This window comes from Capra hircus, chromosome 12 (assembly GCF_001704415.2).
Source record: "Capra hircus breed San Clemente chromosome 12, ASM170441v1, whole genome shotgun sequence".
Lineage (NCBI taxonomy): Eukaryota > Metazoa > Chordata > Mammalia > Artiodactyla > Bovidae > Capra > Capra hircus.
The window spans coordinates 50933253-50957422 of NC_030819.1; the positions used below are offsets into that span (position 1 = coordinate 50933253).

General features: G+C 45.7%; 2 protein-coding genes across 6 annotated transcripts in view; one reads left to right on the top strand and one right to left on the bottom strand.

Annotated features, from left to right (window-relative positions):
• IL17D (interleukin 17D) overlaps positions 1 to 5186 on the top strand; it is a 34060-nt gene extending 28874 nt beyond the window's left edge. The window contains exons 2-3 of one of the 3 annotated variants that reach the window (XR_001918935.1): positions 390 to 442; positions 3852 to 3959. Coding sequence is in view for 1 of the 3 variants with exons in the window: in XM_018056543.1 (XP_017912032.1) it covers positions 3852 to 4134 (283 nt within the window). In the remaining 2 variants the exon portion in view is untranslated. Of the gene's footprint in view, positions 1 to 334; positions 443 to 3851 lie in introns of those variants that run through there. The other 2 variants (XR_001918934.1, XM_018056543.1) reach the window with 2 other exon arrangements.
• Positions 441 to 23860, bottom strand: EEF1AKMT1 (eukaryotic translation elongation factor 1 alpha lysine methyltransferase 1). 3 transcript variants are annotated; one of them, XM_018056541.1, is made up of 5 exons: positions 11764 to 12400; positions 10078 to 10160; positions 6901 to 7181; positions 5895 to 6111; positions 441 to 3341 (listed from the first exon to the last, which is right to left on the bottom strand). In XM_018056541.1, exons 1-4 carry the CDS (start codon positions 11962 to 11964, stop codon positions 5942 to 5944), a joined length of 735 nt encoding a protein of 244 aa, XP_017912030.1. In that variant the 5' UTR covers positions 11965 to 12400; the 3' UTR covers positions 441 to 3341; positions 5895 to 5941. The 3 variants fall into 3 exon arrangements, with proteins under 3 accessions (XP_017912030.1, XP_017912031.1, XP_013823650.2); XM_018056542.1 differs by lacking the exon at positions 441 to 3341 and adding an exon at positions 23650 to 23860 and having other exon boundaries at positions 4338 to 6111; positions 11764 to 11917; XM_013968196.2 differs by lacking the exon at positions 441 to 3341 and having other exon boundaries at positions 4338 to 6111.

Genomic DNA, 24170 nt, shown 5'->3' on the forward strand with positions numbered 1-24170 from the left:
TTCTTTGGAGAAATGTCTGTTTAGTTCTTTGGCCCATTTATTTGATTGGGTCGTTTATTTTTCTGGTATTGAGCTGCATGAGCTGCTTATATATTTTTGAGATTAATTCTTTGTCAGTTGCTTCGTTTGCTATTATTTTCTCCCATTCTGAAGGCTGTCTTTTCACTTTGTTTATATAGCTTCCTTTGTTGTGCAAAAGCTTTTAAGTTTAATTAGGTCCCATTTGTTTATTTTTGCTTTTATTTATATTACTCTGGGAGGTAGGTCATAGAGGATCCTGCTGTGATTTATGTCAGAGTGTTTTGCCTATGTTTTCCTCTAGGCCACTCCAGTATTCTGGCCTGCAGAATTCCACTGGACTCGACTGAGCAACTTTCTCTTTCCTTTAGGATTAACTGGTTTGACCTCCAAGGGACTCCTAAGAGTTTACTGTTAGCAACTCGTAAGTATGCCACAGCACGTTAGCTGGTCCTCATGCTGTACTGTACATCCCCACAACTTATAACCAGAAATCTGTACCATGGACTCCCTGTACCATTTTGCCCACCCTCTACTCCCTGCCCTGGCAAACACTGGTCAGTTCTCTGTATCTATGATTGTTTTGTTTAGATGTCACATATGAGATCACGTAGTGTTTATCGTCCTCTCTCTGACTGACTTCACTTAGCATAATGCCTTCAAGTTCTATCCATGTTGTTGCAAATGGCAAGATTTCATTCTTGCTCATGGCTGAACGACATTCCATTGTACACCACATTTCTCTGTCCATTCATCCACTGGCGGTCACTTAGGTTGTTGCCATGTCTTGGCTGTTGTAAATAATGCTGCAGTGATCATATGTCTTTAAAGGTGGTGATTTGTTTGCCTTGGATAAATACCCAGCAGTGGAATTGCTCTATTATATAGTAGTTCTGTTACTTTTTTGAGGAATCTCTATTATTTTCCAGAGTGTCTGCACCAATTTACACTCCCATCAAGTGTACACAAAGCTTCCCTTTTCTCTGTGTCCTCAGCAATACTTATTTCTTGTCTTTCTGATGACCGCTATTCTTTCAGATGTAGGTGACATCTCATTGTGGTTTCAATTTGCATTTCTCTAATAATTATTGATGGTGAACATCTGTCCATGTGCCTGTTGGACATCTGTATGCCTTCTTTGGGAAAATGTCTGTTTAGGTCTTGTGCCCATTTTTAAATTACATTTTTATTTTTTGGTATTGAGTTACACGAGTTCTTTGTGTATCTTGTGTATTATCCCCTTACATATGGTTTGCAAATATTTTCTCCTGTTCAGTGGGCTGCCTTTTCATTTTGCTGGTGGTTTCTCAAGGCTGTTAATATTTAATTGCCCTGCCTCTTTTCCCTCTTGGAATGAAACCTGTTGAGTTTCTGTCTACACTTCCATGAATGATCTTATTTAACTACTGTTCATGTGCTAATAATGTAAAAATCTCCCTCTTTAGCCAAGATCTCTCCTGGGCTCCAGACTGTCTTCCACTCTGTATCCCAAGAGACCTAAACTCCAGGAGATTGGGTCACTTCTTCCTTTAACATCCTGCTGCCTTTAGGGTCAGACCCTCCACAGAGGGCTCCAGCTGTGCCAGTTCTCCTGGGCGGCACCTCCTACCTGGTGGTCCCAAGTCTAGGCTCTGACCTCTGCCCAGAGGCCCTTCCTCCCTCCATCTGGACCAATCCACCCAGGCTCCCCTTTGGCAGGAAGCCGCCCGTGCTGCCATGGCTGGGTTAACTTTCTTTGTGCATTTACCCCGGAGAGGGTGAGTCCTTGGACTGTATTATTTAATCTGTATTCCTACTGCCTGAAACATCCCTGGCACTCAGGTATTTGTTCAGTGTGAGCAGAGATATTATAATAAATTTCTTGTCCTCCTAATGCTAAGTTAAGGTGTGAATGACAGGAAGCTGAGGGGTTGAGTCAGACCCACCCTCTCACCATCTGCTGTGCAGCACTGGGTGGGCTTGCTGGAGCAAGAGAGGACAGGTGCAGCCCTTACCTTTCCCTCCCAGGGGAAGGGGAGGAAAAGGTACAGTTGTCTGTGGCCCCAAGTGTTGTAGGAATATGGGGAAAGTGAAGGTTAACTTTCACTAAGGCAGTCTGAAAACTCAAGATACTGACTTGCACTGGACCTTGAGAAATGAGATTGGTTTGGGAGAGAGTTCACCTTGAGCAAAAGCTCAGCTGCGGCCCCCGCCAGGCGTCCCACTGCGGGACTGGGGTGTCTGCCCAAGCTCAGGGAGGTACGCGGCAGGAGCAGGTTGTGGAGGCCTTTGGAGGCAAAACGGAGGAGCTGGGGTTCTTCCTGACATGACCCCCACTCCTGCCTGGCGGGGTCCCCGGGGGGCTGTGCCCTCATTGAAGGATGGGAATGAGGCAGTTCAGGGCTTGGAGAGCTGGAAAAGTAAAGCTCTTGCAAAGGCAGGACTGAGGGTAAGTGATGAAAAGCTCATAACAGTCAGCCCTGTGTGCGTATGCTGGACGGGCTCGGTGTGGATCTGAGGTCCTGGGGCAGACAAGGGTGTTTGCCAGCCGACCCTGCCGCCCTATTCCTGTTCAACTCAACAGATTTCTGCCCCCACCCCCCAGAGCAATGAGAAGGGAATTGGGAAGGATGGTCTACGCCTGAGTTGGCTCTCCCTCTCCATTGTGACACCTGTCTTGGTCACCTGATCTTTCCTGACCTTATCCCCACATCCACGTGGTGGCCAAGAACTCGGACATGTCCCTCTGCTCCTTCCCTGGGGCCACAGATCGCCCCACACAGACTGTCGTAGCTCTTTCCTGCTGTCTAAGTGGCTTGTACTCAGCGTCATCAGGTGAACTTGCTGCTGCCAAGATGCCATTTCCAGGTCTTCCTGCTCAGTCATCTGCTCCATCAGTGTCTAAAGCTGCTGGACCCAAAGGAGGAAGCGATCCATGGACCTCCCTTCAAGTAAGGGGCCATGGCTGCCCCCAGGCCGTGGGCAGTTAGCCTGGCTGACACGGTCTCCTGCCTCCAACGCTGACAGCCGGTCAGGTTCTACCTCCCCACCCTGTCACCCATCACGTGCCTTCCCGCATCTGTGCTTCCATAACTGGTTGTGTGAAGGTCCTTCTTAGCTGGACACTTCTTAATTCAGCTGCTGCCCAGCAGTCCCGGCCAGGGAAGACCAGTCCACAGAGGTCCCCTCGGGCTGATCGCGTTTGGTTCATTTCTGTCCTGTGCTCCCGAGGGGCTAGAATTCCAAGGGTGTGACCTGGGTGTGACCTGCATACAGTGTGTCCCCCATGAGGTCAGAGGTCACAGCTGTGACTCTTGAGACTTCAGGATCACAAGGGCTCGGCTCTAGAAGAGGGCAGATGAACAGCAATGAGAGTCAGGTCATGGCAAGCTTGTGACGTGAGGGATGTTAGGGAGGAGTGCTGGTCCCCACCAGTGACCTCCTGGTTTCAGGGAGGTGGGGTCAGAGTCTGCCGACAGCTGCAGGCCTGTTGTGGGCTGCCGACACTTGGATATTGGCATCTGACCAGAAAGTAGGGCAACTTGGAGGAACATGGAGTGGTCAGGTTTAGGGTCTCCTTCACTTTCCAGGTCCTGGCCTGCCTGCCCCCCTCCCCATGTCACTCAGCCCCTTCACATGGACAGAGGGGTGTGTGGTCCTTGACGGACAGAGGGACCTGGGTCTGGGCCTCCTGAACGGGTCTGGTGGCTTGGAGCAGGAGGCCACAGGACCCTTGGAGGAGCTGCAGGCTCTGGGCTGAGGAGGGGCATCTCCCTTTTCTGGGTGTGCGGTAGATTCCCCGGGAGCGGTTCAGGAAGTGTGGCCCGGGCCCCAGCGCCGCCCTCTCCCCGCAGGATCTCCTACGACCCGGGCCGCTTCCCGCGGTACCTGCCGGAGGCCTACTGCCTGTGCCGGGGCTGCCTGACCGGGCCACGTGGGGAGGAGGACGTGCGCCTGCGCAGCGCCCCAGTGCTCGTGCCCGCGGTGGTCCTGCGCCGGACCCCGGGCTGCGCGGGCGGTCGCGCCGTCTACGTCGAGGAGTATGTCACCGTGCCCGTGGGCTGCACCTGCGTGCCCGGACCGGACAAGGACGCGGACGCCGTCAACTCCAGCCTGGACAAGTCGGCCCGGCCCTGACCGCCCACCCGGGACCCTGGGCCCGAGGAAACGCGCCCAGCAGTGGACCAGACCAGACCAGACCGCGTGGTGGGCCGCCCCGGACTTCCTCGAGCAGGAGCGCAGGGCAGCCGGAAGGTGATGGGGACTGAGTGGGGCGGTCCGGCTCGCCCCCAGGATCACGGGAGGGGTGAGCCTCAGAGGACAGACGGATGCTTGCAGTCTTTTTTGAAAAGTAGAGTGTAAACCCGTTTATTCAGCTATTTTTTCAATAAGGGCAGGAACAAAGTATTTTCATATTAGCCATTCTGAGCAAGTATATTGTTTTTACCTGACCTGTAAACATTTCATAAACATTGTTTTCACTTCCTCAGCAGGAATTTTTAGGAGCTCAGGTAGGCTGACTTTTGCTTCGGTTGGTCACCAGTGGACACGCCTGGACAGGACCTGCCCTCCCTATGGGCAGCTCAGCTCACCCCAGTCTCACTTTATTCATGATATAAATCACCACAGGTTTACACAGGTAGAAAGTTTTTCACTTTTCAAAGTCAGGGGCCAGTTTGTGAAAAGAAGACAGTGAGGTCAGAGTGTGGTATGTGAGGTCTGTGCCGATTCCCAGGTACCTGGCTAGTTTTAAGGGCTTCAGGAGCTATTAAGTGGGCAGACTTAACAGTTTCCAGAAGGCAGGAGTGGAGCCTCTTCCAGCACTGCAGCTAAACCCCAGAACTATTTGTAAACATGAGACCTTCTTAACTCGATTTATGGAACATCTGTAGGTAGGTGAAGGGAATGCTGGCTGTGATGGGCTGGACTCGGCTTTGATGGGCTCAACTTAGTTCTTAGAGGAAACGATGTTTAAGGTTTTAATTTTATAGTTGAAGTTTTTAAGAGCAACTGTGAAGTCAGCCTCTCTGTTTATGTGCTCTCTTCCCCACTTACCATCAGCCTTGGTTTGATCTGAATGGAAGCTTTACTGAGAACTTCCAGTTTGTATTATATATTGACAGAGGTTGTACATGAAAAACAGTGCTGAGCAAAATTCATATTTTCCAAATAAAAATTCAGAACTGAAACCTGTGGGTAGTTCTATACAGCTTGGGGTGAACGTTACTTCCCTGCTCAACCTCTGAAAATAACAACATAAGGTAAGCCTAGAGGTGGTATATCTGGAATATACCACTAGATATAGTGGTATATATCTAGAAGGGTTCAGGTCAACAACAAAGAAATACACAAAAAGAAAAACTGCCTTTCAAACCTTCGGTAATTATTTCAATCATTGCCACTACTGTGTAACATTTTCCAGCCACTCTGCAAATATAAATAGTGCAAACATCAGAGCACTGGCCAAAGGAGAGTAAATGTATTTATTGCATGTGGAAAATACTGCAGTTCATTAACTGTGTTCATCAGCTTAGCTCACCTTAGCTGTTAACAGGCAGCACATTCCCAATGGAAGAATCGACTTTCCCTGCCAAGGTCCAGAAAGGTAACCTTTATTTGCCCTTTCTCTCTGAATGGAATTCATTTAACAAATATTTACTGGGCACGTGCCCTCCCTCTTCTGGACACAAACTGCATCTTCAACTACAACCCCCCCCCCGTTAGAGCCAGGGGCTGAGGTCTTGGCTGGTCACTATGTACTGCTCTTTACCTGTGTGAAGTGAGGAGAGCAGACTAGATGAGGTTTAAAAGTTCCTCCAGATATAATTCCACAGACTCAAGTTGGCAAAAGCACCCTGAGCTCCAGGGACATCCTAAGGAAATCATAATGTCTTTACCTCGAAAATGAGGACTGGGGAGGTGGTAGTTTTTCAGAGAGGAAACGTCACTTGGGTCCTTCTTGCACTGGGAGCTGTACTGACAGATCACGGTCTAGCCCGGAGTCATAATTCACGAAACAGCGAAACTCGTTTCCCAGGGTGCGAGTGTGTTCTGGAATAAACTTGCACATCTTCACTCCAAGCAGCTTTGCTGCCGCCTCCTCCATGACAGCACCTGAAGAGAACCACCAGACAAGCCTCAGCACCACGCTGGCCAGGGCAAGGAGCAGTGAGCTGACAGTTCCACGCAGCAATAGGGGGAAGGTCAGTGCTTCCTATCTTTTTACTTCCTCCAACATTTTTGCCAAGTTCCTACTATTTTTCCCTTTATCAAGAATTTTTCTGCCTCTACAAAGCTGAGATACTTAGAAATTGTAAAAATTGCTTATATTCTACAAAGTAACAAGAAAAGATAACTTTACTAAAAACTTTTTCCAACTTGGACTCAGGGGCCCCTTTCTCAGTAATATCTAATTGTGCAAACTCATACGGATACATTTGTACCAGCTTCTGGCTGATGACTGCACATCTCCCTCCAGCCCGTCCTCAGCACCCGCTGCATCAGGGGGAGCGAGGGGCTGCAGGCCTGGAAGTAGGGGGACCTACAGTTCATGTTTTCGTTTTGAAACACCAGGATAATCCCCCTCCCTCACTGGTGAGAACATCTTCTGTTCTGGTACACCAAATTTAACGTCTCGCTCTGTGACCTCTGACATCCACTTTAACCCCAGAGGTTGCAAATTTCTTTTATCAGCTAGAGAGGCTGAGCCAGACATGTTACTAGTACTGACACTGCTGTGTACAGATAGCACTCCTGGTGCCCTCACCCCGTGCCAAACCCCACTTCCTGGGCGTCATGCCATAGAATTCTCAACAGGCCCCGAGAGGCAGGAGCACCTCAGCCCCTGGGTGCAGGGAGGTAAGTGGAATGAGGTCACAGGGTATGTGGTCAGCCAGCACCCACCTGTGCATAGCAAGATCTTGCCCCGAGTCAGGAGCTTGATGGTTTCCGACATTTTCCTAAGACATTCCTCCGAAAGATAGGGGGGATCTGCCACGACGATGTCAAAGCTGTGTGTGGCGATCCTCTCAGGTAAGTCCACAGGGTTCTTGTAGTCATAGTAGACAAAGTCCTCTCCGTATGCGGCAAACCTGCGGTCGTACTCAAAGATGCAGACAGAGACAGCGTCTCTGTGCCGCTCTCTCAGCTTCTGGTAGACGCTGGGGGCGCTCACACACGCTATTCTGGAACAGAGACCCAGCTCATGAACGAGCTTTGTGATAGCGTATAGCAGCAAATAACCACTTCACTAAAGAAAAGTATGGCCCACATTCAGATTTTCTTAAAACAACACTACAAACTACAATGATAACAGCAGTGAATTTGGGAGGAATCTGGTTTTTACAGATCTACAACTCATAATTTTTAAGTATGAAATGTACTTTTCATGATAAAAAATGTGAAACATTCGCTACAAGAGTTATGCAGCCCATGACCTGAATTTACCTATTATTTTCCTGTTGGTCTCTTTTAACATTTTTTTCAAATACTTTTAAGCCTCAAGCTAAATATTTTCAAGTTATTTTGTAATATTCATATATTTACTGTATCTGAAAGTCCTAAGGCTTTTTCTTTATAAAGATGCAGAGGGAACACATTCATTTAGATTTGCTTCTTCAAAGCAAATAAATCATGAGAAGAAAACCTCCAACAGCAAGACAAATGAGGAAAGACAAAGGAAACACACTCAGGCAAGGGTGTGGGCTGGGTGGTGTCTGACTCTGCAGGCCCAAGGGAGCCAAGTACCAAACTGGCAGCCAGGGAAGCTGAGAGGGGGCCTCGCTGACACCAAAGCACCTGCAGCTCAGGAAGCTGAAAACCAGGTTACTCAAGAAGTACGGGTGCAGGGGGACTGTTTTTGGAAGGTCTATCGAAGAGGAAACTTCCCAGGATTCTCATCTCTGCGCCAAGCCTCCACACTGTGGGAGAAAATGGAAAGGATGTTCTCCGGATGGGGTGGGGGCACAGCTAGTGGTGAAAGGCCGTGTGGAATGGCCAGGATCACATTAAACCTGCCAGATGTTGGGACCCCTGACCTATGTGCCTCCTGGAATGAGGTCAACGAGATGCATGACTCCCAGGAAGGAAGGTGGCTCTTTCTGGGGCTCTTACCAGCCCACGAAAAAGCCTGGATATACTGACCGGGCATTCCCGGGAAAACAGCTGATCCACACCAGCCAACTGGAGATACCAAGCAGAGAAAGCCTGCCTGTGTATCAGAGCTTCCAGTCTTAGCGTGCCCACCTCAGCTAGGAGCACACAGCAGAGGGTCAGCAGATAATTCAGGAGAGTCAGCACGTACTAAAGCAGAAATATCAATAAAACACAAGAGGCATGCTGGAGTCAGAGACGGTGAAGAGAAGTCCTGTAATGTGATAGCCTCAGAAGGATAAACAAGACACCATGATGAATATCCAGAGACCTAAGAAATTACAGGTGATAAAGTACAGGACAGCAGAAATGGCAGTCAGTGGAAAGTTTCAAAGATAAACTTGAGGAATTTTCCCAGGTCAGGTAAGAAAGACAAAACATGTGAAAAGGACAGAAAGAAAAATGAATCGGGTAAAGAACAGAAGAAAAAAAAAGACAATTTTCCCAAACTGGAGGACCTGAGTTAGAACAGAAAGGCTTCCACCCCGTTCAACAAATGAAAGCACCATACCAGGACACACACAACACTGGGGATCAGGAGAAAACCCTAAGCCAGCAGGGGCCAGGGATGGGAAAAACAGCTTTCTCATAAGAAGTTTTATTTCTCGGTAACTGACACATCAAGAGAATGGGTAGAATAAAAGTATTTTCAGACAGGTTTTAAAAATTGCCGTCTTGTGAAAAGTGTTGAAGGATGTACCCAACCAGGATAAAGCCGTGACCTAAGGACTGGGATACTGGATACAGGAAGGTCAGAACAAGAGAGATAAGAGGATACTTGGTAGATGGTGGAGGGAAATACCAAGACCAGAGCCAGACGTAAACCAGTCCAGACAGAAGAGGTGGTAAAGCCAGGGAAGGGGGGTGGGGCGGTATTTTTTTTCAAGGAGTTGAAATATGTGTGAGTTCACTGATTAAGAGATTTGCACCACTGGGGAAAACTTGAGGGTCAGTGATATGGACATATAAACCCTATTTAACCAAGACAGGATATAACTAACACCAATTCTATATAATCACTTCCAGGAAACAAATACAGTAACACTTCACAGGTCATTTTATGAAGCTACTAATAGGAAACCCAAACCAAGGGAATAACACAGGAAATTTCAAACTAATTATCACTTATGAAAGTTGCTGAGTCGTGGCCGACTTGATTCTCCAGGCCAGAGTACTGGAGTGGGCAGCCATTCCCTTCTCCAGGGGATCTTCCCGACTCAGGGATCAAACCCAGGTCTCCCTCATTGCAGGCTGATTCTTTACCAGCTGAGCCACCAGGGAAGTATGTAGAAGCAAAAGCCTCAAAAAATATTACCAATGAGTTCAACCGTAAAAAAAATGGATATAACTACTGGGAGCATGGACAGGAAGCACACGTGTGCAGTGGAGGATGAAGGAGCTAAATCCTTAAGTCTCTTAAGGCGAGATGTCTGTGAGTGACAAATGAACAAGTGCCAATATAAACAGGTTTAGAAATGTAGAAGGGCTGAAAGGCAAGGGGGGGCACCAAGGGGAAAATTAACAATGGATTACTTTTTTCAACAAGTCTTTCAGGACCATTTGACTTTATATGCACACAAAGTTCTGACAGAAATAAAAACCAAACTAACCTATAATTCTTAAAATTTCAGAAAGATCAAACATTAACATTTTTTTCTTTTAAAGCAATTCTAGGGGAATAAAAGTAACAGGTTAGAAAAATGTTAAAATAAGGAACAGATTAAGACGACTTACACGGAACAGGGTTTTTGAGTGTGCCCCTAGATGCGACAGGAAAGCATCCTTACTTCCTTGTGGTCTTCAAATCATCAACCACCGGTTTTGCAGATTACAGTTGAACCTTCTTATGAACCATCTCTCATCCAGGAAGGGCATTTGAAGCATTACTTTAGATTAAAAGGCAAAAGAGAAGCGAACCCAGTATCTCACCTGCCGCCCTCCCCAGCAGCTGCCACGGCGTCCTCAGCAAGGCGCAGGGCCGTCTCCGGGCTGTACCAGAACTGGCTTAGCTGCTGTGACAGGAACGAGTGAATTATATTAGACCTGGCATACACTTGTCCTTTTAATTCATACCTACTTACCAATATGAACTCTATCAACAGCCAGTGCCACTGCTGGGCCATGCAATATATTATGCGCTTCCTTCTGGTATGGCACCTCCTATTCGTCTAGAGTTAATAAACCACTGTTGCATTTGCTTGGGTTCTCCGAAACTATCCCTAATTCTCCCAATATCATCCTGTAGCTCCTGAGAAGTGGTGCGTGGGAAGTCAATGTTGTGAGACTTACCATGTCTTATACAGTTAAGATTTTATCCTCACATTTCATTGGTAACTCAGCTGGGCATAGAATCCTAGACTGAATGAAATTTTCACTCTAAATATTGAAGGCAGTGCTTCACTGTTTTCCTAGTTTCTAATAAAACTATTGAGAAGTGCAATGTGACCTGTACTGAGACACTGGAGGTGACGTGCTTTTCTCCACAAGGTTCTAGGATCTTCTTTGTCACCTACATCCAAAAGTTTCACTCATGCCTCCTGGACTTATCCTCTAGTTTTATAATGTATTCTTTCAAACTTCCTGGGAGATTTCTTCATTTTTGTGAACAAACCAAAACAAGTGCCCAAAATATACAAATAGTTAATTCAGGTAGTGAAATTATGACTTGTTTTTTCATTCATGTTTTTACCTATTTTATACACCAACCATAGATTACTTTCAGAATCAAAAAGAAAGTACATAGTATTTAAGCAAAAGGAAAAGAGAAAAAGACTACCTTACGGTGGACTCAGGTTTCTAATATTTACTATTCAAAGCATCAAGCTAAAGATGAAAACATGACGAAGAAAAACTAGAGGCATCTGACTAGGTGGAACATTCAGGGTAAATATAAAGAAACATTTCTGTCCCAGTTTCAAACAGATGAATTTTATATAATTTTATGTAAAATATAAACTTTATATAACTTAGATCTAAACTTGACACAAAATATAAAAGACTGCACACACACATCTCCCAGCTGCAAAGTAATGGAGAGAGGCAGATGGATAATCAAGGTAGTCAAAGAAATTTCAAGCCTCGTCTATTTCTCAACTAGGCTTCAAAAAAGGTAGATTTCTACATTACAGTTTAGTTTTCCTCAACTGACTTTTTAAAACTCCTATTTTTATTTGGGCCATAAAATACAATTAAAATACATACTGCGCACCAGGAACTATTAATATCTTCTTTAAAAACCCCTTTCATCAATTTTTCACAGCATGTTTAACACCAGTTGCTCCATTACTGCAATGACCCCTTCCCAAAAGGAATGCTGGGCTCCAGTAAAAACCAACAGAAAGAATCTGTCTACGAGAAAGAAGTACAGTCTGTGTTGGACACGGTGATACGCTCTTCCCCTATCTAAAACATCCCCTCTGACCACCAAGCAGCCCAGGTCAGAATGAGGAAAATCTGCACCCCCAGTGTCTTGGCTACTGAACAGGCTATCAGCTTCCTAGTGACAAGTGAGACAAACTGGGCTGTTAGGTGGGGTGAAGACCAACAGTGGACTAGGCACAGAACACACTCCACACTGCCAACACGTCCTGATGGATGCGGAGCACGGTCACTTACCCAGTTCTCTTCTATTATCCCAATGTTATACTTGTCATCACCACGGAGGTCAGGGTGGTGCTGCTGCTGCTCAGCATAAAATTCCTGCAGAGCTGCAAGGGCGTATGAAGAAAGCTGGGGGGGGCCCTCTTCTTCGGAGTCACTCATCTCACACCTGCGGGGAATGAGTCTAAGTGATGTTAGTGTGTTTTTCCTTTCCATCAAACAATTTAAAAAAATTAACTCACAGCAATGATCCAAACTGGAAGTGAGTTATATCAGGAAAACAGGTATTTAAAATTTCTGAGACCAGGAACCTCCCTGGTGGTTCAGTGGCCAAGACCCCACACTCCCAGTGCAGGGCACGGGTTCTATTTCTGGTCAGGGAACGAGATGCCACGTGCCATAAACAAAGGCCCGGCGCAGCCAAACACATGCATACATACATCTGCAGAGATTTCCCCCTGAACTACAGCCAAACAAATAAATGCTTGCTTTCTCTCTCCACGTATACAATTTTCACAATAAGATTTTTCACATTTTTATGCCTCCTTGCAGAATGAAATCTGTAAAGATGTTTTGCTTTCTTCTGGTACTCCAGTGGTCACATGCGGATAATTCACAGTAGACTCTGTTTTTTTTTTTTTTAATTTATTTATTTATTATTATTTATTTTTTATTTTTTAAATTTTAAAATCTTTAATTCTTACATGCGTTCCCAAACATGAACCCCCCTCCCCCCTCCCTACAGTAGACTCTGAATCAGAGCTTTTTATGTGTTAATGTCATTGTTGAGGTGACCTAAGGCTCCTAGGTGTTATGATGGGATAAGTGAAGGATTAGTAGAGGAGGGGTAGAGGAAGAGATAGGAAAATTAAAAGGGATGAGAGACGATGCAAATTATCATCACAATGAGATACAACTATATACCTACCAGACTGACTACAATGGAAAAGACAGGCAACACCGAATGTTTTGGGGGATATAGAATAATAGAAACTGCCTACTTTGCTGCTGAAATGTAAACTGATGAAAACATTTTGGATAACAATATTACCTTACCTCTGCTTCAAACTCAGTAATTCTGTATCGTATAACTATATGAAACTCCTGTGATTCACATAAATAGACACGGAGAATACGTTCAAAGTGGAAACGTGTACTGGCAACAACTGAAACTACTGAAATGTCCACTCACTGGACATTACATAATATAATATACTGCTGTATATTCCTACAGTAGGATACTATATCGCAATGAAAACATTTCCTTTTCTCCTCTGCTGGCTTGCCACCTGTAACTGTTATGTAAGTAGTTACTTTAAGGATTACAGGTTTACAGGATTATCTATCATGGCACGCATTCAAATAATATTACACCACTTCCACGTTATACAAAAACCTTACAGTTTGTATATAACTTCCATTTCTCTCCTCCAAGCCTTTGTGTTACTATTGTCCAATGCCTTATTTTTACACTTGATATAAAATAAACACACCACAGGCAAATTTGGCCTTGGAATAATGAAGCAGGGCAAAGGCTAACAGAGTTTTGCGAAGAGAATGCACTGGTCATAGCAAACACCCTCTTCCAACGACACAAGAGAAGACTCTACACATGGACATCACCAGATGGTCAACCCAGAAATCAGATAGATTATATTTCTTTACAGGCAAAGATGGAGAAGCTCTATACAGTCAGCAAAACAAGACAGAGAGCTGACTGTGGCTCAGATCATGAACTCAGTGCCAAATTCAGACTTAAATTGAAGACAGTAGGGAAAACCACTAGACATTCAGGTATGACCTAAATCAAATCCCTTACGATTATACACTGGAAGTGACAAACAGATTCACGGGATTAGATCTGATAGAGTGCCTGAAGAACTATGGATGAAGGTTTGTGACATTGTACAGGAGGCAGTGATCAGACCATCCCAAGGAAAAGAAATGTAAAAAGGCAAAATGGTTGTCTGAGGAGGCCTTACAAACAGCTGAGAAAAGACAAGCGAAAGACAAAGGACGAAAGGAAAGATATCCATTTGAATGCAGAGTTCCAAAGAATAGCAAGGAGAGATAAAAAAGCCTTCCTCAGTGATCATGCAAACAAATAGAGGAAAACAACAGAATGGTAAAGACTCGAGATTTCTTCAAGAAAATTAGAGATACCAAGGAAGTTTTCATGCAAAGACGGGCACAATAAAGGACAGAAATGGTATGGACCTAAAAGAAGCAGAAGATATTAAGAAGAGGTGGCAAGAATACAGAGAAGAACTGTACAAAAAAGATCTTCATGACCCAGATAATCACGATGTTGTGATCACTCACCTAGATCCAGACATCCTGGAATGTGAAGTCAAGTGGGCCTTAGGAAACGTCACTATGAACAAAGCTAGGGGAGGTGATGGAATTCTAGCTTAGCTATTTGAAATCCTGAAAGATGATGCTGTGAAAGTGCTGCCTTCAGTATGCCAGCACATTTGGAACTCAGCAGTGGCCACAGGAGTGGAAAAGGTCAGTTTTCATTCCAACCCCAAAGAAAGGCAATACCAAAGAATGTTCAAACTACCTACCACACAATTGCACTCATTTCACATGCTAGCAAAGGAATGCTCCAAATTCTCCAAGCCAGGCTTCAACAGTACATAAACCGTGAACTTCCAGATGTTCAAGCTGGGTTTAGAAAAGGCAGAGGAACCAGAGATCAAATTGCCAACATCCGTTGGATCATCAAAAAAGGAAGAGAGTTCCAGAAAAACATATATTTCTGCTTTATAGACTATGCCAAAGCCACTGACTGTGTGGATCACAACAAACTGTGGAAAATTCTTCGAGATGGGAATACCAGACCACCTGACCTGCCTCCTAAGAAATCTGTATGCAGGTCAGGAAGCAACAGTTAGAACTGGACATGGAACAACAAAGTGTTTCCAAATCGGGAAGAGTTCGTTTGTCAAGGCTGTATACTGTCACCCTACTTATTTAACTTCTGTGCGGAGTACATCATGAGAAACGCTGGGCTGGAAGAAGCACAAGCTGGAATCAAGATTGCCGGGAGAAACATCAATAACTTCAGATATGCAGATGACACCACACTAATGGGAGAAAGCGAAGAACTAAAGAGACTCAATGAAAGTGAAAAGAGTCAAAAAGTTGGCTTAAAACTCAACATTCAGAAAACTAAGATCATAGCATCTGGTCCCATCACTTCATGGCAAATAGATGTGGAAACAGTGATAAGACTTTATTTTGGGGGGCTCCAAAATCACTGCAGATGGTGACTGCAGCCATGAAATTAAAAGACGCTTGTTCCTTGGAAGAAAAGTTATGACCAACCTAGACAGCATATTAAAAAGCAGAGACATTACTCTGCCAACAAAGGTCCGTCTAGTCAAGGCTATGGTTTTTCTAATAGTCATGTCATGCATGGATGTGAGAGTTGGACTATAAAGAAAACTGAGCACCAAAGAACTGATGCTTTTGAACTGTGATGTTGGAGAAGACTCTTGAGAGTTCCTTTGACAGCAAGGAGATCCAACCAGTGCATCCTAAAGGAGATCAGCCCTGGGATTTCTTCGGAAGGAATGATGCTGAAGCTGAAACTCCAGTACTTTGGCCACCTTGTGCGAAGAGTTGACTCATTGGAAAAGTCTCTGATGCTGGGAGGGATTGGGGGCAGGAGGAGAAGGGGACGACAGAGGATGAGATGGCTGGATGGCATCACTGACTTGATGGACGTGAGTATGAGTGAACTCCGGGAGATGGTGATGGACAGGGAGGCCTGGCGTGCTGCAACTCACGGGGTCGCAAAGAGTCGGACACGACTGAGCGACTGAACTGAACTGAACTCCTAATGGAAGTTCATTACAGTAAAAAAAAAAAAAGCCTACAGCCATATATACTAACAAAAATCAGTCTTAAGAATATGTTAAATCACAAAGTTACAGAATACATATAGTATCAATAATTCTATTTAAGTGAAGTTCAGAAACATGGAGATAGAAGCAAGTTAATGGAAAACTAAAGATTAAAGATAGTGGTTACCACTGGGAGTGAGGAATACATAATTTTTAAAGTGTTTACTATATTATCTGCAGAGACCCATGGACTTGATTCTGTAACCAAAAAGTGTCTGAAATGGCTTAACAGTTTGAGCCTTCCCCAAGTAATAATCTTTTTCAAAGAACTTAGAATAAATCTCATGAAAGGATTCATCTATTTTTCTACCTGCATTTTTCACACTGTACAATGATTTCCATTAAGGTATGAATTAAATATAGGAAAATATAAGCTTTTTTATAAACAGAATAAAATTTATCCAAGTACATGTATGGCTTATAGTAGAAGTCAGTAGTGCTCTGTGAAATGTTTTAGTAAAAAATGCATGTGTGTATAGGGTCGTGCATCATGACACAACTTCCTACTGCAGGCTGTAGTCTTAAATGTTCGAAGTTTTTCACTGTAAACGATCTATAATTTTTGCACAGACTCATGTCAAGAGGAAGATGTTCTAATACTTTATACAAACAGCTCTTATCTGAAGCAGATACTTGGTGTTTTTTTATACTGATTGTGGAAAAGCATTTCTGCTATTATTTAGACATTCAGAAAAACAATATAATACTGGATTAAGAGCAAGAACTGGAGCCGAACTACCTAAGCGTAAATCATGCCTTTGCCACTTATTAACTACATAGCTTTCAGCAAGTATTTAACTCTTCTATGCCTTAATTTTCTCATCTATGAAATGGAGATAATGTTAAAACTTACTTAATAGAGTTGTTCTGAATTAGATGAGTTATAATCTACAACCACCTAATTATCCTTGGCACACAACAGGAACAAAAATATTACCTTCAATACTGTTCAAGTTGCAGCATCTCACTGACAAGATGGAATCTGTGGCAACCACTAGTTTAATGCCTTCATATGACTATCTACTTGGCAGCAGAGGGACGACAAGAAATCAGTAATTAAAGGAACACTACAAAGTGTGACAGGAAGCGACGAGCATGGTGGACGCTGTGTGCAGGGAGCGGGACAGGCTCTGGCTGACCTGTCACATGTCACCCTCACAGACGTAGGGTGCACTGATGCTGAATACTCTGGCCACCAGATGTGAAGAGCTGACTCATCGGAAAAGACCCTGACGCTGCAAAAGACTGAGGGACGACAGAGGATGAGGTGGTTGGATGGCATCACCGAGTCAATGGACATGAATTTGAGCAAACTCTGGGAGACAGTGAGGAACAGGGAAGCCTGGCGTGCTGCAGTCCATGGGGTCATAAAGAGGTGGACACAACTGAACAAGCTATCACTATATCACTTTTAGACAAAATGCAGATTAACAGATTATCATCTCACAGCACAAAATAAAGTGGTCAGAGATGAGACTGTTCAGAAGGCAGACATCATCAAGGTGGGATCTAAAGGTGGGAAGGAATGGTTAGAGTGTGTATAAAGTTATTAGAAGGATCTGAGAAGACTGTCTCCATACTGAGATAATTGTACTGGCACAGTCTATCTGATGGAACTACTTTGGATCACTAGTCTATCCAAAGGCTTTCAACTCCCAGGAGAAGACTTAAAATGTCATTAATTTCAGTCAGTTTGGGCCCTTAACTCAGCAGTGGCTTCCTATCCCCACTCCTCATTTTTGCCTCAGGAAGGTTTGTGCTCAGGGGTTAACTTACACAGCTGAGTGAGGACAATGACACAGTGAGGTCAACACCATTGAAAGTTTGCTGTTCCCAGTTCTAGAAATCCAAGTCACAGCACAGTGAGAAGCACCACCTAAGAGTGGCCACACGCAGAAACAAGGAGGCAGAGAAAAAACGGGGACAGTGTTTTTACTGCTCAGACAGTGGGCGGAAGGGGAAAACATCCCATGAGGGCAGAGAGGACTTTCACGTGCACCTGAGAGCTAAGCTGCGGGGAAGACGCAAGCCCCTCCAGCCCTGAGAGGAACAGACGCCAGGCAGACAGCCGTGCTCAAGTCTTAGAACGCAACTCCAACAGCTCCAGGAGCAGCTTGTGTGTAACTAGTGGGGGCAAAGAGGGCAATAAAGACCCCGTTCTTCAAATACTGGGAATCTGGATTTTGATTGCTGATGGTACTTCTGATCATGTAGGCAGAGGCAGGCAGCCACTGGGCAGTACTCTGCCCCCCCCCCCACCCCCAGCAGAAGCACCTCTGAGGGGATTTAAAGTGCTACCACTGCCCCGCCCCCTTCAGGGGCCGAAGGACCAGACCATTATCAACAGCAACTGCATATATGGAGGGATTTAGAAGGTGCATGTACATGCCCAGGAAAAGGTGTAGGCTTAGAAAGACCTCAAGCTTCCTCAGGGTGATCTTTAGCACAAAGACTACAATAATAGCAATAACAACAACAGAATGACAGAAAAAGCATATCTTGGAGAAGGGGGGAAATCTGATTTCCAGCACTTTGAACAAAATCATACTTTGAACAAAGTATGAACAAAATCATACTTTATGAACAAAGTATGAACAAAAGCACTTTGGACAAAGCATTCAAAGAGAGCAAAGTATGGCCCGTTGAAAAGAAGAATGTAAGCCAACAGAAGCCATGTTTGAAAAAGGCCACACAGCACACCTGCTAGACAAAGACCTCAACTGCCCTAAATATGCTAAAAGAACAAGTATGGGCCAAGTTAAGGAAACAATGCATGAACATAATGCAGCTATCAACAGAGACGGGCTGCTACTCCAAGTGAACCCTGCTCACTGTCCCAGAAGAACAGACAAAGGGAGAGATTATTCACTTTTGTGCAGGGCTGAGAAAGTCTGAGAACACTGCAAACTGATCTGCAAGGTACAAAGAGGCTTCATTCTGGTCTTATATTTCAGGATTCAGAATCAGGAAAAAAAAAATTTAATGCTTTAAAAATAAGTTTTTTATAAATGATGAATATAAAATCTATCAGATGTTTTCAAATATTTTTGCAAAAGTAAATCCCTGCCTTGTTCCCCCTCCCCACAAGATATAGAGGAAGAATTTGGACAGTTCTACATGAAACCTAAACATGAAATTCTCATTTATCAGCTGATCCATAAGGGCTCCAACACTTAATATTTTTAGTAAAGGTCCATTAAAATCAAGGGATCAACAAACCACTGGACAGTTGCTTTCAACTGTCATTATGATGCTCACTGAAAATGCTGAAGGACAAGAACAGTCAGTGTGGGACTGCATGTGACAGACAGTCAGAGCGCATGGACCTACAAAATCACCAACAATCCAGAGAGCGCTGCGGGAGAAGAAAACGCTGACTTCAAAAAGCAATCCAAGGAAATCTACGTACATCGCAGCCTCTGGGATCTGGTCAAAAGTGATTCTTCTTTATAGAGACATCATTTTGTCCAATCTGTTAACCAGATTAAATCAACCTTAACAAATGTCTCATCTGGCACAGACTGTTCCCAGTCAGTTTCTCATGAGGCAGCGGGTTGTTTACTGACACTGTGGTGAAACTGTCATGACACAGGGGACTCATGCATCAAACATGCCACGAGACTGGCTCGTCAGCTTTCTGGGAAGCAACTGAATTACTTTCAGGTCACCCTTCTTGTCATCACAGACTCCATACACATCTATAGACAGAGTCTGTGGATGGGATCAGCTTTGCAAGGGTACCAAGCATCCCAGGGTAGCTTCTGTTTGTAAAGTACAGGGAGGAGATATTGACCACACTTAAAAATTTGTAAAATAGAAAGGACAGCCCTTTAAACAAGCAAGATCTCTTTCTTGTGTTATCACATAGCTTAACAGAAAACATTTGTTCACCACGAAAGAGAAGTGATTTAAAAATGTAACCACAGAATCTTGAAAACTCGCTCTGCACAGTAGTGTCTGTTTCTTCTAAGGAAAGTGGAGAAGATCACTCCCTGCATCTGACGATCACGTCCTCGTGCCCCAGGTGCCCTGACGCAGCAGGGCAATGAGAAATCACACAGGTGGCCTCGGGACACAGGTTCCTGCCTGCTGCAGGATGGGGCTGGGACATTTCCAGAGGGGGTCCAGTGAACAGCATGTCCAAAGAACTGCTGAAAGGACCAACACCCTTGTAACAGATAAGCAGTCTTAACATACCATCAGACAGCTAGTGGATATTTTAATGTCACTACTAGGCACCGGAGTGAGCGACTGCAGACCACCAAGGGCCGCCCAGAAGCAGAGTGTGTTTGGAGTTAAAGCAGTCTCTGTGCAAGTCACAGGGACAGGGGTCGCCACAGACACTGATGCTAATATACAGACTCCACGAGATCACAAACCACAGGGAAGCCAGGCCCTCCAAGACCAAACACGTGAGCTCAGCTAACAGAACAATGACTTAAAGTATACTGTACTTATAAACTCTACAGTTTTATAAGTAAGTGAAGTTGCTCAGTTGTGTCCAACTCTTGCTACCCTGTGGACTGTAGCCTACCAGGCTTCTCCATCCATGGGATTCTCCAGGCAACAATACTGGAGTGGATTGCCATTTCCTTCTCCAGGGGATCTTCCCAACCCAGGGATCCAACCCGGGTCTCCCGCATTGGAGGCAGATGCTTTAACCTCTGAGCCACCAGGGAAGATCTAAAGTTTTATAATTCACCTTAAAAAAAAAAGATGAGGGCAGGGAAACTGAAGAGTTATAAAACCCACAACCCAAATCAGAAGTGAATGATTTTAATCAGTGATTCAGAAATGCACGATCATATAACCAACTTGTTATAAGACAGGCTTGTTTAGTAGGAAAAAAACAAGGAAATGTTTTCTACCACAAAGCTTCCAAAATCACATCTTCTTGTGTTGCTCATGACCCTCTGACTCTCCCTACTGACTTAAATGGTATTTCTTCACATAAATACTTTTCATGAACAGGTTATTTCCTTAATAAATTACTTCTTGCTTCAGCTCTTTTACTTTAAAATAAAGAAAAGTATAATTTACTTATTGGTCTCTACCGATACTCCGTATTAAAAACTTTTCTTAAAATATAAAGTTGACAGCCTTAACTTTTGGCATGTGTATGTGTGCATACGTGATAAAAGAGAAGACTGCAAGCCTTTCCAGCATCACCCATACAATAACAGCTCTAGATGCTACCCACCAGGCAGTCACCTGCTTTAGGGCTACACATGGGAACGGGAGTTCTTCAAGAAGCTGCTGCAGTCTGGGAGGCAAAGAGAATGCCCACTGACTGGGCCCAGACCCTGGCAAGGGCTGTCCAAAGGTCCCACATTTGTGCCAGAAGCTGCTGAGAAATGGAGCAGAACTGCTAAGGGGGTGGACTTAGTGCTCCGATGAGGGGCACTGTTCACAATCATTATAACAGGAGAGCGAAGCTGCAGGGCTGAACCGTGGAGTTCAGACACGCTCATAATGGAATATGATACCCGGGGCAGGTTTATGTTCAGAATCACATGCACATAACAACAACAGAGCACCTGATGCTTACACATCCCATGAACACTGCCTTTCAAAGTCAAGTCTCTGAGGACTCACGGGCTTGCCATTCCATGAGGACTACTTCTAGAACTCCCTGCAGAGCTGGATCAAGAGGTGATGAGATCACCTCCATCTCAGTCACAAGCTGGTTTCCTCCCCAGAAGGTGTCCTTCTGACTTCACATTTTCGCCAAGATCAGCCCTAATGAATCAAATGCACCATCACTGAAATGATTCTTTCTTGTTCAGTTAGTCAAATATATGTTAATCCTTCCTAAGTGGAAGGCCCAGCTTCTACTGTGGGGAGAGGTGCGGACGTGATGAAAGTATGTGTATCCAAGTGCCTTTTGAGAGGTCGTCCAAATGCTTACTAGCTTCCAGTGACACCCACAAGACACATCTTTTCTATTCCTTCAGGATCTCTCTAAAGGTTACCAGTCTAGACAGGGAATCCTAAAAATGTCTGAGCAAGGTGATTATTCTGCCAATAAACATATTGCCATTCTCCTATCTCCTCTCACTGTCAGAGTGAAAGAAAGCTTAGAGGTCTCAGGAATCTTGGACAGAAAGCCTTGACTATCTTTTCTCTTTGTCCTCTTCTTAGAAAATGAAAATTACCATAAATTATGACTGTAAGTAATATGGAGAAGAAAGTACAGTAGGTCCAGGAGAAAGCTCTGTGCCAGCTTTGGGTCAAGCTGAATTTGCCTAGTATGATGACAGTTCAGTTTTTTTTTTGAACAGCTTTACACATCCTCGGTAAACTTAATATGCTCCAGTGAGAAAAATACCTATCAAAAAAACTACCCCCTTTTGGGACTTCCCCAATGGTGCAGTGGCTAAGACTCCATGCTCCCAATGCAGGGGGCCCAGGTCCGATCCTTGGTTGGGGAACTACATCCCACGTGTTGCAGTTAAGAGATCCCATGCTGCAGCTAAATATGACACAGGATCCCGAACTGAGCCCTGACACAGCCAAACATGAACAAAGACAAACACAGACTGCGCTCAAGGCCAAAATGATTCTTAAAAATTGTACTTAAGATTAAAAAAAACTTTATCCCTTTCTGTAGGTTTGGAAATGTTTGTAGATAATGTAATTTCTTCAACTCACTCAAGCTACTCTGACCAAAGACCCCAGATAATAAAACCTTTCACCCCCAGAAAACTGGATCATACATTCCAAGGCAGCACGGGTATAAACGTGAAATGGCCACGTTGAGTAGCTGCCTGTGCATATTCAGAGCCTCAGTGGAAGATGTGAGGTATTTCCAGGGTGCCCACCTGTCTCCCAGAGACCACACCAGTTCACCTGAGGTGATGGGGGGCCACCAGCATTTGCTCAGGATGGTCTTCCTTCACAACGCTTACAATTTCCTGGGAGCATCTCTACCTCATGGCCTAGTGTGCGTTCATTCAAGGTAAAGCAAAAGCGGGTGGCTTTCTCTTTCCCTTTTAGAAAGCTCTGTCAAGGGCTGCTGCTGCTGCTGCGGCTAAGTTGCTTCAGTCGTGTCCGACTCCGTGCGACCCCATAGATGGCAGCCCACCAGGCTCCCCCGTCCCTGGGATTCTCCAGGCAGAAAGTCTAAATTATCTCCCAGGCCTGCCATCACGTTCACTAGCCAGAGAAGGAGCCACAGATTACTCGTGGGAGTGGGGGAAGACACAACACACGCCTTGGCAGATGCCAACAGCAAGTGGTAAGAAAAAAAAAAGCAACACCACTTCAGCAAATATTAAAATCCAACGTCTCCTGCGAGACTGCAGGTACGGTGGGTTCCTGATTCCAGCTGCACCACGACACTGCCTGGAAGAGCTGAAGGGCAAGGAAAAGTGCGCGAGTGCACATACTTTCCTATGTGCACATATGAATGCATACGGATGTTTCCACAGCTGCATTTGTGGATTGAGAATGGCTTTCAATTTGCAGCCTGAAATGTTAGCTAATTATTTAGAAATAAAAACATGAAAACAAAAAAGTTGGCTTTAACTTCAAAACAATTCCGAAGAGCAGCTTAAGAAAACTACTTTCTTAGCTGAAAAAGAAAAAAAAAAAACTTGTGGCGGGTGGATCTCTAAATTGTCCGTATTTCCAGCATCCGGGCCTGTACTGGGACGCGGGCTCGGCGGCCGGTCTCCCGCGCCCCCGGTGTCCACACGCACACCGTCCACCCCCACGGGCTGCCCCCACAACCGCCCCGCCTCCCGGAACATGCCCAGGCGGCCCCCCCGGACACCCCCCCGCCCACCACGCCTTGGAGACGGCCGTTACTCCACAAGCTGAGACACCGGCTGAAGCGCGGCTCCACGCGCCCGGCCCGGACCCGCGCCCGGCCCGGACCCGCGCCCGGCCCGGACCCGCGCCCGGCCCGGACCCGCGGCCGCCCTGCGCACACCCGAGACGGCAGCCCCTCCCAACTCTTCCGCCCGGCCCCGAGGACCAGAGCCGCTACCCTGACTGTGTCGGGAGACGCAGACATGCAGAGTCCCGCGGCGTCGGCGCGGGCTCCTCACTCCACTCGCCGCTCGAGTCCACGCGTGCTCCGTAGCCCCCGGGGCCTGGTCAGGCAGCCACCTGCGCCTGCGCGTGCGCACTGAGGCCCGCTAGGCCGGAAGCGTGCGCGGGGGCGCGTCCGCGCAAGCACAGCAGTCCCGCCAGGCGGGGTGGGGGGCCGGGGTCGTGGGCAGGGCTGCGGGATGGTCCGGTCCGCGCACGCGCAAACGAGCGCTCCCGGGAGGCCCTTGGGCACCGCGCCACTTGCGGGGCAGCCCGGCGCCTGGAGCTGCGCGGCTGAGCACGTGTCCGCGAGGACGGGGGCAGCAGAGATGCTGCAGGTTTTAACGCGCACGAAGAGACCTGTCGTTTGCACTTCACTGTACGTTTCACAAGCAGCAATGCCCCGTCTGTTCCGCCTCCTCCGTCTAATGGAGAGATACAGACATGGCCACCGCTACGTTAGAGAAGGCCTTTAAA